We start from the raw sequence: 16,410 nt of genomic DNA on the forward strand, positions 1-16,410 counted from the left end.
AAAAAAAAACACTACTTAATGGGAGAAAATATTCACAGTTCATACATCTGACAAAGGATGGATATCAAAGCTATACAAGGAAATCATAAAAATCTACAAATTAAAACAAGTAACTCAATCAAAAAATGTTCAGAAGAACTAAACAGACACTTTCCAAAGAAGACATAGAGACTGCAAACACGCACATGAAAAAATATTCACCATCACTTATCATTAGGGAAATGCACATCAAAACCACAGTGAGATACCATCTCAGACCTGTTAGAATTCCCCATATCAAAAAGACCAGAAATAACATGTTCAGGCGAGGATGTGGAGAAAAGGGAACCCTCCTACACTGCTGATAGGGAGCACACTGGTCCAGCCTTTATGAAAAATAGTATGGACATGCCTCAAAACTTTACAAATGAATTTGCCATTTAACCCAGATATTCCACATCTAGGTATCTATCAAAAAAATTATAAACACTAATTCAAAGGGAAACTTGCATTCTCATGTTTATTACAGTGCTATTTACTATAGCTAAATTATGGGGAAAATTTAAGTACCCCAAAACAGATGAGTGGATTAAGAACATTTGTGGAAACACAGATGAAGCTAGAAGTGATAATGTTAACAGAAAAAGCCAGAAAAAAGAAATGCTAGATAGTGTCGCTAGTATGTGAAACACAGAGCAATAAGCAATCAGATAAAGATAAGCTTAAATAGCAGCACTTGAAAGCTGATTACAAACTGAAGCATCGAGAGTAGAAAGGGAGGGAAAGAACAATGGGCTATGGTGGTGGGATATGGGAGATTTGGTGGTGAATGTACTATCGTGGCAATTCCTAGTGTGGTATCCAAATATTATCTCAACTAAAAATAAGTAAAATTATTTGATCAACAATTAACTAACTGCTCCAGAGATTCACAGAAATCAAACAATTAAAAATCATATCCATCCTTTAAGAATACATAAATGAATACAGTGCACTATCTATACTTTTCCATGACAAACGATGGCCTAAAGACAATATTAGCAATGACACTTAGAAGGGAGTAGCTATTTGTAATGGGTTAGCTCCTCTGATATAGTCATTTTTTAAAAGATTTATTCATACATACAAAACTGGGGTATAGACCAATTTTGCAGGGGCAGTGAGAGTATTCACCAGAGACAGAGCGGGGAGCAGAACAGGCCGACTGATGGAGTACACTGCTGAGAGGAGCAGGGGGCAGATGGGTCAGGAGAGGTCTGCCATGCCATGTGGATCCCCTCTGGGGCGGGGATGGACTCATGCTGAAGTGGTTTTAGCTTCTTAGTGCTGTGCTTTAACCTGCTGCACTACCAGAGTGGGCCCAGATATAGTCTCTCTCTCTTTTTTTTTTTAATGCTCTCTAACTAGCAAGCTGAGGGTAAACTTTAGATGTCAAATATTAGCAAATATTTCTATCTGTGCATTGGTCTCATCTGTAGAAACACAACAAGTTCCTATGTCTACTTTAAGGGATAGTAAAGGGGGGGAGGGTGGAATGCTGTACACCTATGAGAAAAACACCACAAGAGAGAAAATAAAGACGTAGAGATTATTAGTGTGTACAACCACACATCCACAGTGAACTCAGCTCAGTCAATTAGAAATAAGACACATACACCAAAAACTAAATTGGCCTGAATAGTTTTCATTGGCATCAAATGATTGGAAATTTAAAACTGTTTTCTATATTAAATTTCTTACCTCAGCTACCATTAGTTCATTACGGGTTTTCTTTCCCCTTTTCCGCAGTTGTTTTTTTGTTCTTTCCACATTTTTTTTAATCTTGTCTCGCCTCTCAATTATATCATGCAAGATCTATAAGACATTCAGATATTAGAATATGCAGACTTTACTATATAATGATCTAGTTTAATCCAAATAGTCCCCAAGAGACTGTTTTTATAATACCATTATTCATGTCGGTATTAAGGGAAAAGACTTCCAATTATGAATTACAGAAACATATTATGGTATAGATTGTGTACAATCCCAATATTCAGTTTGAGTTTCCTAAGAAAAACACAATCTAGTCAAGTTTACTTGAGTAGGAATACTCAATAGGCTCACTTAGAAATTACAAATTTTCTTCACATGTAAAATATCTTAACCAAAAATAAAAATTACAGGAAATATGTAAAACCTTATTTTTTCTCAGAGTTTATATTATGTTAATCATTCTTGTAATTCATGAACTATTATATATAATAAAAACAAAAATGATTACTGGACTATAAGGTCTAAAACAATGGCTTTTATGAAATCAAGGGACATATAGTCATTCATTTTTTTCTCAAATTTACTATCATATACAAATAATCTAAATAAAGTTTTCAAAGCATTAGTATATTCCTATAAGTAATACAGTAATATTAAAATAACTTGTTAGGTGATAGTGCAAGTTATGTATTCAGTAGGTAAGTACTATAAAGCATTTAGAAGCCTTAAGTAATATACTGAGAATTGCTTATATTTAATACTTTGTACAAATTGCTTAAGGTATTCAGATCCAAGTTTCTGATACAAGTAAACTCTTTCCTATTTCATAGGCAGGCTATGAAGATCAAAATAAACTTCCATATGGCAATATTTTATAAGTCACAAAGTTTCTAAATAAGGAAATTAAAAAAGTAAAGACTAAGAATATAAAGTTATATTTGTAAAGAAAAAAAAACCCAGCTGTCAAATTGACCCAAATGAATGTCCTCCCTGCAGCAAAAGACAAGAATGTATAACTCTTACCACACCTTCTACTTCTCTAAAAGACTAATGACATGATGTATGCATATTTTTCTACTATATTTTTCTTTGGGAAGGGCTAGTAGTATCAGTTACTGCCATAAACGTGTTGTTTTGAAAATATTTTATCAACATTTGCTTTATTTTTCACATTAGCTGTCTTAACTTCTCCTACATGCATCAAAAATTTTCCACGAAAATGTCAAGATGCTTTATATTTTATATGTGAGTACACATAGCTCTAGCATTTTATTAACAAGCAGTGAAGGCTCTGACCTGAGTTTATCAAAATAGGCAATCATACCAGATAAATCACTGCTCACCCATTTGAAAACTACTTTTCCTAACTATGCTCCAAGATGGAGTATGGGGTTTCAGGTAATATTTGTCCATGTTTTTATGTCTTCCCTTGTGAAATAATAATTTTCCAGGTAACAATGTGTAATTATGTACACATATAATTATGCACAACAATGACCTAAATATTTTTGCAAATTTGTTCTGAGTTAATTACAAGTGCTTACATCAAAATGTTCTTTGTAGATAGTTTTGACTTTGACAGCATCTTGTTCCAGCTGAAGCAAAGGTCTCTCTATTTGTGAGAGTATCATGGTATACATTGACTTCTGTTTCATAAGTGCTTCCCTCTCAAGAGCCTGTTCATCTTGAATGGCAAGCAGTCTTTTCTGCCAGAAGAAATTTTAAACAATTCATTTAGCTATTAAGTAACTAAATATTTAATGGGCCACTATCTTGCTAGGCAGTACTATTTTCTGTTAATTTTTTTTAAATCATTAAGTGCAATTAGTACAACTATAGCACATTTTAAAAACAGAAAATTATTGATAAAAAATGAAAGAAAAATATAGTAAATAATAAAAATTAAACACTTTAAAGTAACACACTTAGAGTATACACTAACAGCAAACATTAAAATATGTGTAATTCCTTGGGAGAAAATATTAGTACACTATACAACCAATAAGGGATTAATATGGAAGATCTACAAAGAGCTTACCTAATTCAACAAAAGCAAAGGAAATAACCCAATCTCAACTGGCAGAAGAGCTAAAAGACACCTCAAACAAGAATGCAAATGGCCAACAAGCAAATGAAAACTGTTCAACATCAATTATTATCAAGGAAATTCAAATCAAAACCATAGTGAGATATTGCTTCACACCAAGAGAATGGCTCATAATAATAATAAAAACAAAAAATTGGAAACATGAAATGCTGGCAAAGATGTGTAGGAAAAGGAACCTCTAACACAGCTGGTGGGAATGAGAACTGGTTCAGACACTATGGATCTACCTATAATCTTACAACTTCTCCCCTAGGATTCTACCCAAAGCACATAAAAACACTAATTAGAAAGTAAACCTGCACACCTATGTTAACTGTAGCACTATCTGCAATAGCTAAGATATGGAAGCAACTTAAATGCCCCAAAAGAGAGAAATGGATGATGAAGTTGTGGTGTGCACAATGGAATACTACTAAGCAATCAAAAAGGCTAAATGCACGCCATTTGCAGCAACATGAATAGAACTGGAAGGTATTAGCTAAGTGAAATAAGCCAGAGGAAAAAGAAAAATACTGAATGGTTTCACCTACAGGTGGAACATAGGAACAAAGGAGCATGAAAAAAGACAAAACCTCCTAGATTCAGGGAAACAGCAAGGGAGGAAGAAGGAGAGGGGTCAAAATGGGGGAGGGAAGGGCACAACAGATTATGGTGACAGTGCATGGGTACTATGGTGGTGGGAGAACTATGGGGATGACACATGGAGGGAGAACAATGATGTAAGAAAATAAATTGAAAAATAGACACACACACACAAAATACACACATCTATAAAATCTCACACACACACACAATACAAACATCTATAAAATCCCTGTAACCTAAGACTAAATAAAAGTGATGAATAAGAAGGTAAAAGCAACATATCACACAAAAGGGGCAGGATGATTTTGAAATCTTGCTGTAAAGTGAACAACAGTGTCTTCCCTGGTGGCGCAGGATTTAAAAACAGCACTTATCAAGCTATCGTCAGTCACTGCTGCACTATGAGTTTGATCCCTGGGTAGCCAGAGATCTGGCCCATATGGTGCAGTGGATCTTCTGTCTCGCCTGCTGTTCCTCTCAGCAGCACATTTCAGTACATCTGCCTGTTCTGCTCTGCCATTCTGTCTCTGGTGAATCCTCTCATCACACCCTGCCCCTGCACCTCTGGTCTGCACTCCGGTTCTTGTATGCATAAATAAATAAATCTTAAAAAATAAGGTGAACAAGAGAAGTATATAATTTCAAATAAGTCTTAAAAAAACACTTATTTTTGACTTCTTAACATAATTTTCTTATAACAATAATTGCATGTGTTTATGTATTTCTTAAGAAGAGGCATTTTAGAAACATGGCAGGAATCAAAGTACCCAACCTGACTTCCCAAAATAGGTGGGAAAGATATTTAAAAATTTTATTTTGCTAGTTATCATGCTTTAATTTTACAAATTACATACAGGAATATAAAGGCATATTTTTCTTTCAGTATTAAAATTGTAAATTTAATTGAAAGAAACCCACAAGTAAAGAAAACATAACATCATCACAAAGCGAACTAAAAAGACACTTAGGATTAAGAGTCCACTGCCCTTTTACTAGACTGGCAGAAATTCCCATTAAGACACAAAATGAGATATGTATATGGGAGGTCAGTTCCTTTATGCATGATCAGACACTGCTCGCTGTACACAGAGGGCAACTGTCATCAGCTACAGAGTGAAAACTGCTGGCTTGCAAACCAAGTAGCGAAAAGATGCCTCATTACAGGCAAATTTAAAATGCTAAGTAAAATGCAAATTAAAGGAAGAATAAAACATTGAAACCAAGTTAGGATTACCTGAATTGCTATTCCATTGGCCACTATACCTCGGATGAATTTTTTCAAGAAGTCTTCTCTACCCTATATATTATTTTTAAAAATTAAAAAAAATTAATTTATTGAAATATCAGAAACATTTCTAACAATAACGCTAACACAAGATATATTCTAAATATAGTTAAAAGCAAGATATTCATTATAATTATTACTTAAAGAAAACAACTTGGTATTATCTGAGGCAAAGTTATTAAGTGTACAAACAAGAAAAAAATATATAGAATTTCAACTTAATTCACTTTATATTTCATAGCTCTGAAATAAAATATCAAAAAAATCAAAAAGGATCATCTAGACAGTGTTCAATACCTTTTATAAACATCAGCACATTTTAATATTACTAAATAATATTACTATAGCTAAATATTAAACAAATAAATATTAAATAATTAAACAAATAAATATTAAACTATTAAATATATATAAATAGTATTAACCTTGGATATTAGATACAATTTGAGCTTGAACTTTACAGAATTAATCAAATTCTCTAGTTGATTGTTCAATTCCTTGTTTGTTTAATTTTCTCTTTCTTTAAAAAATACTCCTTGAAAGTTAATATGCAAATGTTATCTTTCTGTTAATTGGATAGTCTTAAATTCTTCATAATTGTACTTTACAGTATAATCTGGCCAAACAGAAAAGTATTTCAGAAGTTCCTTCTAGAATTATACCTGGAACTCCCTATTTGAGAGAGGAGTGGACATGGATTTAGATTCAAAAGAGATGCATAGAGAAAAGACAGAGGTTCAGAAATGTCTCCAATATCCCTTTCATTACTGAATTCCTCATCATATCCAAGAGTCTATAAAAACAATATAATATGCTCAGTACAGAAGTCCATGAAAATCCAGAAATAAAAACACACATGTATGGAAAACTAATTTACAACAAAGCAGCCAAGGTCATACAATGGAGCAAAGAAAGTGCCTTCAATAAGTTGTGCTGGAAAAATAGACAGCCACATGCAAAACAAACTAGGCCACTATCCAAAAGTAACTCAAAATAGATTGAAGACATGAACATAAAATCTGAAGCCACAAAATGTATAGAAAATACATAGGCAATATGGCTATATATTAGTTTTAGACATCAGTATTAGAGGATGGTGTTTATGGTCTCAACTACAAATGGCAAGGGAAACAAAACCAAATTAAACAAATGGAACTATATAAAAGTAAAAGGCTGTTACATATTGGAAGAAACTTGCTTCAAAATGAATAGCTATCCTACTAAATTGGAGAAAATATTTGCACATCATACTTCTGACAAGGAGTTAATATCTAAAATACACAAATAACTTATAAAACTCAATATAAACTTCTCCAAAGTGGCCAATGATGTTCATCAGTTATTATTAGTGAAAAGTAAATAAAATCATCAATGAGCATCAGCTCACATTTGTAAGCATGACTATCACCCAAAGACAAGAAATAAGGGCTACAAAAATATGGAAATAAGGGCGCTATTATACACTGCTATTGGGAATATAAATTGATGCCCCATTGTAGAAAGCACTATGGAGAGCAAAAACTTAAAAACAGAAATTCCATATGATCCATTTAACCAACTTCTGGAAATTCCCCATGAAAACATTAATTCAAGATGACATTTACATTGCAGCCTTATTTAAAATAGCCAAGAACTAGAAATAACCTAAGTACCTATCAACTGATGAATGGATACAGAAATTATAGAACATATACACAATAGGATTCTTACTTAGCAGTAAAAAGATGAAATGTTGCCCTTCAGGGGCATTATGTTTAGTGAAACAAACAAGGCGTTATGTTTAGTGAAACAAGATGGAGAAAGACAAATGCTGAATAATTTCACTAATATGTGGTATTGCAGAGAAAACATATAGGTAGACTAAATAAGACAGCTGATAAGTACACATGCATTAATACATATATACAAACAATAGATTTTATACTATAAGAACAGTTCTGTTAACCATAGTGGTAGCACTGTTTCAGAAGGGAAGGGGACAATGTTTGGGTCCATAAAATCAGACTTTTAGCAGTTATGTTGATTTTGAGTGAAGCAAAAATGAAATTTACATAAAATTAAAATGCAATGTTATTTCAATAAAAGGTGGGGGGAGGGATTATGTTCTCTTAAAAGTAAAAGGACAACTCTAAATAGAGAAATAGAAAGGTGGTAAAGAAATCAATAATTTTTAAAAAATCACTTCACCTAAGGATGTAACTACATTTCATCAATTTATACAGTGACATATTTGATGATTTAAAAAGAAAAAGTAGTTGTTTTTCTAATGTGATAAAAGATAAGTAGATTTGATCAACTTGTTAAAGTATTTAATTAAAAAGGAATTAAAAGATGGACCCAGATGATATCAAAGAACGCTCTGTTTTTTTGCTACCAAGAGGATTATTTAACAGTTAATCACAGGAAACTGCACCCAGGAATACTTATGTCTTCAATGAAAATTGACATACCTCTTAGATATCACAGAGCAACATAAAAGAGAAAAACAGATAGCAAAAGAAACACAATTCAGTGAACAGGAGGTTGGCAGACAGGTCAGAGGAAGACTGTCTTTCCAGTAATGTGACCTATACCCAATTTCCACCAGACCTTTGAGTTTTTCCAATCAATCTGCTGTAAAAGGAATAATTTCTCACACTGATAATATTTAACCAATAATCATTCATTAATCACTAAATATGTCAAGAACAATGGGTGAACATTTTCGACAAAGACAGTTACATATTCTTAAAATACCACTTGAGTACTTACTAATCATATTTGGGAAATGGGCAAATATCTGTTCACCATCCCTTCAACCAAATCATTATATTTACTATTCACGCTAGCAATGAGAGAAACTTAAACCATGTATTTTGTTGTATTTCACTGATCCAATTATTAACAATGAAATATTCTTACCAAAAGTGGCTAATTTGAATCTAGTAACCAAAAGCAAAATGATAATTCTATATTAAGAGAAATTCTGTAAAGTTAATGACCTAGATTCTTTAAAAAACAATACAATACAAGGAGTTTAAAGTAGATGACTCTAAGATAAAAGGAAACTTAAATGCTCTAACAGATAAACGTAGTCCATGGTGCTCTGTTACATATAGCAATCGACTGAATTGAAGAAATTTACATGTGGATTATATATTTGTTGCACTTAATCTTATTGTTGCCTATTCTAAATCCACTCTTTTTAAATCTAAGGTAAGGTACTAGAGTTAGATCTGAATAGTTTTCTATTACCAGCTGAAGTAAACCGAGGCTCTGCCAATAGAGGGCAGTAGAGGGGTACTAAGATTTTCATAAAACAAGCATTTCAAACCCAAGTTCTTATCTGATTCTTTTTTCTTCTTTCCTACAGAACTGCTGTCACCTGGCCTGTGGGTAAATCAATTACACATTCACCTTACACCCTCTGCCCAGAAACTCCATTCAACCCCATAAAGTTTCTCTTGCACCTGGCAGGCGATTGCTTAAAGACCCTCCACTGAGACAGGGTTGTACCTTTAAGAAGCTCTCCTTCCGGGAGGGTAGCCTCTTCCACTCTTCTTCCTTCTTTGTGTGCTTTCTCTCATACAAAACTCTGTCATTGCTTCCTATCTTTGCTATTTCTATATTCTTTAGAGCTGGGTCAGCAAGCTTTCTTTGTTAATAATACAGTCTCTGTGCTCCATACTTCTTTCTCACAACTAATAAATTCTTACTTTTCTAGAAAACGATTTAAAGAAATCAAACCATCTCTTGAATTTAAAAGAAGCCAAGGCTTAAGGAGTGACAGCATCCCAGATGCTGGGGAGAGCCAGCAATAAAACCATCACCTTTGACCCGTTGCCTGTCTGTAGCACTCAGAAACCAGAAGGTGGCAGCAGAGAGCTATTCTACAGAAAGAGACTTGTATGAAGACAAAAGAAAGCTGAGGAAGATAGTATATGGAACACTCCTGCTGTATGTTTGCAATCCCTCTTTTAAAGAAAAAAGGGAAACATTATGTATACATATATCTAATCTTAGAATCAAGGAAGTAGTATTAGTTGGAGTTCCTGTGGCATTATATAAGTTCTGAAACCAGAATGACAGAGAGACTTTAAAATTGTAAAGCAAAATGTAGAATTAGTACAAATAACTTGAGGGCTGGACCAAAATAGTGATGAATCAGCGAAGTCCTGGATGTGCATTGTTGGGGTACTTTCTGGTGACCAAAACAAGTCCAGGTGGCTGCCAGATTTTGTTCTACCTAACAACAAACTCAAAGAGCTATATTCTTTCTTTTTATTAAGTTCACATATATACACAAAACTTTTCTAAAATATATATATTAGAAACATTTTTACATTTAAAAATAAAAATGAATAACCTGAATTTACAAACCCAAAGCTAGGCATTGTGACTTTTCCCTGCATTCCTTTATGGGTTTAGAGAATAAAGTTCTCCTTCATAGAGTCAATCTGTTGATTATTTTTCTCAATCACTAGAAAAAGAAGTCCTATCATATCTTAAATTCAAAACTTAATGAATGTATAGTTGATGCCCATATTCATAGTTAAACCGCTATTCCATTACTGTGAAATTTGTGTATTTGAATTCATGTCTCTTCCCACTGTATTAACAGGACAGGCAGGTGGTCTAATACTTAGAGGCAAATACAATAATCTGGCAGAACTGGGAGGCAGAGGAACAGTTATAGATTCCAAGTACAGAAGTAGAGGAAAAAGAAAAGGAAAAATCTTTAGAGAGACAGAGATAGAGATAGATAAATAAACTACCTCATAAAGAGTTCAAAGTAGTGGTTACAAAGGTACTGCCCAAAATTGGGAGAAGAATAGATGAGCCAGAAATTTTCAAAGAGTACCAAATGGATGTTACACACCTAAACAATTCAGTGATAGAATTGAAAAATAAAGAACAGGGGTCTCACTGCAAAATGTCACTCTGGAACAAAATCAAGAAGGGTAATATTTTCACTACCAGAGTCAGAGAAGAGGAGGAGAGACTAAAGGGCCAGAAATACTATTTGAGGCTAAATCACTTATAAAGGAAGCACAAAGGCTAAAACACAAAAATGGCAGTAAAATTAACTAGAGCCATATACATACATATATATGTATATACGTATATACATATATATGTATGTATACGTATACGTATCAAGTATTTGTACACTTGATACCTACATAGCATTGCAAACCAAGTAAGTTCAATATATTTTATTTATTTTTTTAAAAGATTTATTTATTTGTGCATACAGAACTGGGGTGCAGGCCAGAGGCTCAGGGGCGGTGAGAGGCTTCAGAGACAGAGTAGGGAGCAGAACAGGCAGATAGACAAAGTACACTTGCTGAGGGGAGCGGCAGGTGGGTCAGGAGAGGTCTGCCATGCCATGTGGTCACCTCCAGGGCAGGCGGGAATCAAACTCATGCGGAAGCGGCTTTAGATTCTCAGTGCTGTGCTTTAACCCGCTGCGCCACCAGGGAGGGCCCCAATACATTTTATTTTTAATGTCAGTGATAAAAACTGAGTAGGAGGCTGTTTTCTTAGGATGGCAGTATACATGAGGTTTATAAAAATAAAGTAAAAAATGATCAACGATATATACACATAGAGCATAGATAGAGTGGTATATGGTAGTATGATCATGCTAGAAATATATTGCAGAAATTAACTGAGCTTCCGGGCTGATTAAGAGAAGTTTCAAAACTGCCAACTTATTAATAAGAGAAGGAATACAAATTTATCAGAAAGGCTTTTACTTAGTTCTGAAATATGTTACATTAAATATATATGAATAAACAATAGGCCTACCTATATCATGCTTTGAAAAAAATCAAGCTGCTGAAGTCAATTCTGGAATTACTTTATCGCGCTCTACTAAAAACCCAGGATATAATATCAAGCCTTGTATAGAGACCCCCTCAAGTAAGAAGTTGACTTTGCAAGTTTGTATGTCATATGGCATCTGTCACTTATGAAGAGATTTGAAGCTTATCAACATTTGTTTTTGCAGCATTGTGGAATTCTAGTTGATTAGTCTTCTGGAATCCAACAAGTTGCAGACGTGAGTACAGTAGGAATTCCCTTTACTTACACTGAATGACATTCAAGGGCATGTCCCAGCAACCACACTTACTGCTATAGAGAGGAACTATTATTCATTAATTTGTATTATGAGACTGAACAGAATACTGGTTTTCTGGTAATTCAGGTAGTTTATGGGGGTAATAGCAAAAAGTAAGCATAAGTGTTCAGTAGGAACATTGATTGCCATTCTTCATCTATTCAGCTTTGGCCTCTGAAGAAAAGTAATTTCCTTCTGATTTATCAGCAATGATTTTATCAAAAAGAAATAACACTACAAAGATGCAAATAATATCAAGTATTCTGTCTCACTATCACCACAATGCTATAAAGTTAGCAATCAAGTATAAGAAAAAAGGAAAACTATAAATATCTGTAAACAATGCAGTGGTTATTAATCATTGGGGGAAAAAACAGGAAATTAAAGAAGAAATAAAAAAAAATACCTGAGGAGAATGAAAATGAGGATCTGAGCAACCAGCTCTGTGGGGTAAAAGCAAAAGTGGTCTAAAGAGGGATGCCAATTGCAATACAGACCCCACTGTCAGGAGAAAAATGTGAAATAAAAATATAAATAGTTATAAATATTATTAACTAAAGCAATTTGATAAAAAGGACAAGACAAAGTTATAGAAGGAAGAAATAAAATATACGAGCACAAATAAATGAAATAGACCATAAAAATCAAAGAAAAGAGTGTGTTCTTTGAAAAGATAAACAAAATTTACAAAACTCTACCTTTAAAACTATAAAGAAAGGATGGTAGAAAACATTTAGAAAAATCATAAATGATATAAATCACTACAGATTACACATAAATGCAAAGGAATATATTATGAACAATTAGATACCAATAAATTTGATAACCTTGAAGAAATGGACACATATCTACATCCTTATATTCGACTAAGACTAATCCAGGAAGAAACAGAACAAGAATATTCATCTTCATCACTTCTCCTTAATTTAGTGAGGTTTTGGTCAAAGCTACTTGACAAAAACAGAATATAAAGGAAATGCAAATCAGAAAAGAAGTAAAACTCTCACTGTTTGCAGATGATATGATGTTGGGAACAACAAATGACTATAGCAAAGTGGCAGATAACTTCAACATATAAAAAGACTTTTTGTATGGCTCTTTTAATAGATAAACAACATATACGAAGCAAAATATATTAAGAAAATTATTCCATTTGTAATTGCTTTAAAAGAATAAATACCTCAGAATTAACATAATTCATTAGATGAGACTATACAAATGCAAGATGTTATTTAAGGGTTATTTAAGGATTTAGATAGTAACACATAAGGAGATGGAAAGAAATCCATACTCATGGGAAGAGTAAGTATATATTATCAAAATATTAACCTATCAAGATGATACATAAATTTACACAAGCCTCATAAAGATATCAGTAATCATTTTCAAACTATACTATAAAGCAACAGTACTAAAAGCAATACAGTATTGACACAAAAACAGACAGGTAGATCAATGGAATAGAACTGAAAGCCCAAAATAAACCTACATATGTTTCATAACCTAATCTATATATGACAAAACTTCTATGACCCTACAATGAGGAAAGGGTAGTCCATTTAATAAATGATACTATGAAAATGGGAAAGCCACATATAATATAATCACTCACTAATTTCATGCACAAAAATAAGCTCCAAATGGAGTTTTAGACATAAGGCCTGCAGTGATAAAAAATGGTAAGACATTCCATGATATCAACAATATAAGTGATTTTATGGCTCATTTTCTATGGAAAGGGAAATAAAAATAAAACTAAGTAATCGGAATTACTTCGAGTTAAAAGGCCTTTTTATAAAGAAAAAAATACAAGATTAAAAAAAAATACCATAATGGGCCCTCCCTGGTGGCGCAGCGGGTTAAAGCACAGCACTGAGAATCTGAAGCCGCTTCCGCATGAGCTCGATTCCCGGAGGTGACCACATGGCGTGGCAGACCTCTCCTGACCCGCCCGCTGCTCCCCTCAGCAGTGTACTTCGTGGATCTGCCTGCTCTGCTCCCCACTCTGTCTCTGGTGAAGCCTCTCACCCTCCGCATCCCTGGCCTGTACCCCAGTTCTGTATGAATAAATAAATAAATCTTAAAAAAAAAATACCATAATGACAGAAAATATTTACACTATAACTGATAAAGGATTAATATGAAACATATATGAAAAGTCACATAATTCAAAAATAAAAAATAAACAAGTTAATAAATGGACAGTAGATATAAAACAATTCACCAAGTATGTTATCGAGAAGGCAAATGGCCATATGAAAAAAAAATGTACGTAATTTCGTCCATTAAGAGAGATGCAGATTAAAAATCACAATGAAATACAATCTCACAACCCTGGGAACAGCACATATTAAAAAATACCTCCAAAGAACAATTGTTGGAGAAACTGTAGAAAAAATCGGAACCCCTTTACACTGTTGGTGGAAATGAAAACAGGTATAAATATGAAAAGCAATCTGGATTTTCTTTAAAAAATTAAAAAGGACATCCTTATGACCTAGCAATCTTGCTCTTGGGCATCTATCCAAAGAATCTAAAACTATTAATGTAAAAATACCCCATAAATTCTACAATGTTCATAGCATTATTTGCAATAACTAGGACATGCAAACAGTCTAAAAATATCCATCAATAGATGATTGGATGAAGAAGTAATATATCCACACTATGGAATACTACTCAGCAGAAATGAAAGATAAAATGTGGTCATTTTCAACAAGATGGCGGGAATTTGAGAGAAGTATGTACAGTAGAGCAAGTCAGAACGATAAAAACAAACACTGGACACTTACAGAGAGGACAATTCAGTCAAGTTAAACACAAAAACTAGTGTAAATGAGAGCAGAGGATGGAGAATCACAGTTTGTAGGTTCTCGCCTGGTGCTTACAATTGTAAACCATGGCTCAATCTCAAGGTGCAACAAGGGATGTTTTCTGTTTGTTGGTTTGTTGTTTTTTACACTAGAGGTGAATGGGGCGGAGGAGGGAAATAAAATGTTTTTACCTCCCAAATGGCTGGCATCCTACCCCAGAGGTGTTCAGGAATCCAAACTAAAAGCTGCTGGTTGTTGCCAGACGGAGTTGTCCCTTGGGCGAAGGCTGGAACCGCAAACCAGGAGCAACTAGCCTGCAGCCTTTTGGGCAACCACTGTGGCTGTGTGGAGGCGACAGAGCCGCAGCGTCGCGACTCGGAAGCCGAGTCTGTCGCCTCCGGAAGCCGCGTCAGTAGTCTCCGGGAAATTCGAGTCCCAGGACTTGGGAGGCAGCTTTGTCCTCCCCTGGGCCGGTCTGTCTCGTGAGGCCAAGTTCCTCCTGAAACCAAGGTCTTTCTCCGAAGCTGCTTCCAAGCTGAATGGAGTCTCCTTCTCGACCCCCTGTGGTCCTGCTCCCACAGGCCCCGTCACAGTACCCACCTTTCAGCCCTAATCCATCTGTTTCGCATCAGCTGTTTCTGAGACTTAATTGGTGCCTCTGCAAGCCTGAACCTCACCATGCCAGTGGATGCTCGTGCACGGTCTGTTTTCAAAACCAGCTCGGGGTTCAAGCCAACCCTGGTAGAGAGTCCAGCCGACCTTGAGAGGGCTCGCGGAGGAGCTGGGCAGGTAAGCCCTGCCGTGTCTGGTGTCCAACCTGACCTGCACTTCTCCTAAACCGCAGCTTTTTTCCCCCCCCTAAACCCCAAGCCCAGCTGCTCAGGAATTGGCCTTCGAAGTCAGCTGCTATGAGTAGCCCAGGTTGATACTGCTCAGCCTCCAGCCCCAAGTCCTTCACAGATAGCAGGAGCCACCAGGGTGACTCACACAGTGGACATCAATATACAAGTTAAGAAAGGGAGGGAAGGAGAAGGAAAGTAACAAGGGTACAGAGGGACGATAGGGGGCAGGGGGGGGCGGAATATATTTATATGAAAAATAAAGTAGCTTAATTTAAAATAATTAAAGATATTCTTAAGGTCCACTGACACAGTACTCCATATCTCAGTCATTTACCAGTAGGTAACAATTCAGTATGTGAAGTTTTAGACGTTTCAAAAAATGATAAGATACAATAAAATCCAACTATCATTATTAAATCAATAAAATGCAGGTTAATTAACCTTTTAATAACTAAGAAACAGGGATACAAACCTTGTATCGTCTCCTCACTTCAGCTATTTGCTCTTCTATTTCCTCTGTTTTAAATCTGATTAGGTGATAAATAGCACCGATGTGATAACCTTCCTTGTATATATATTTAAGGTAATTCTCATGTTTTTGCTTCATTCTTATCAAAGATTGTATTTCAGCCTCAAGCTCTGCTTTTTTCTTTATACTGTAAAAGAGAAAGCGAAAAGATCAGTTATTCAAAAAAAAGTATGTAGTGAGGAAAATATATTTAATAATAGATAATTCATTTAAGTGGCAGAATATAAACTCACTATATAAAGTTCTATTGTATACAACAGTATCTAAAAAAGGAAGTGATCCCATTTACAAAGGTATCACAAATATAAAATACTTTGGAATGACTTTAACTGAGGAGGTGAAAAATCTGTTTTCTAACAATACTAAGACATTGATGAAAGAAATTAAGAATTACAGACAAATAGAATCATGT

General features: G+C 34.6%; 1 protein-coding gene across 1 annotated transcript in view; it reads right to left on the reverse strand.

Annotated features, from left to right (window-relative positions):
* CCDC178 (coiled-coil domain containing 178) overlaps nt 1-16,410 on the reverse strand; it is a 232,663-nt gene that overhangs the window by 183,052 nt on the left and 33,201 nt on the right. Inside the window, exons 12-15 of the mRNA XM_004683996.1 lie at nt 15,942-16,125; nt 5,661-5,723; nt 3,279-3,440; nt 1,720-1,833 (exon numbers count right to left, since the gene is read on the reverse strand). Coding sequence (XP_004684053.1) covers nt 1,720-1,833; nt 3,279-3,440; nt 5,661-5,723; nt 15,942-16,125 — 523 coding nt within the window. The remainder of the gene's footprint in view (nt 1-1,719; nt 1,834-3,278; nt 3,441-5,660; nt 5,724-15,941; nt 16,126-16,410) is intronic.

This window comes from Condylura cristata, unplaced genomic scaffold, assembly GCF_000260355.1.
Source record: "Condylura cristata isolate star-nosed mole 26May11 unplaced genomic scaffold, ConCri1.0 scaffold00016, whole genome shotgun sequence".
Taxonomy (NCBI): Eukaryota; Metazoa; Chordata; class Mammalia; order Eulipotyphla; family Talpidae; genus Condylura; species Condylura cristata.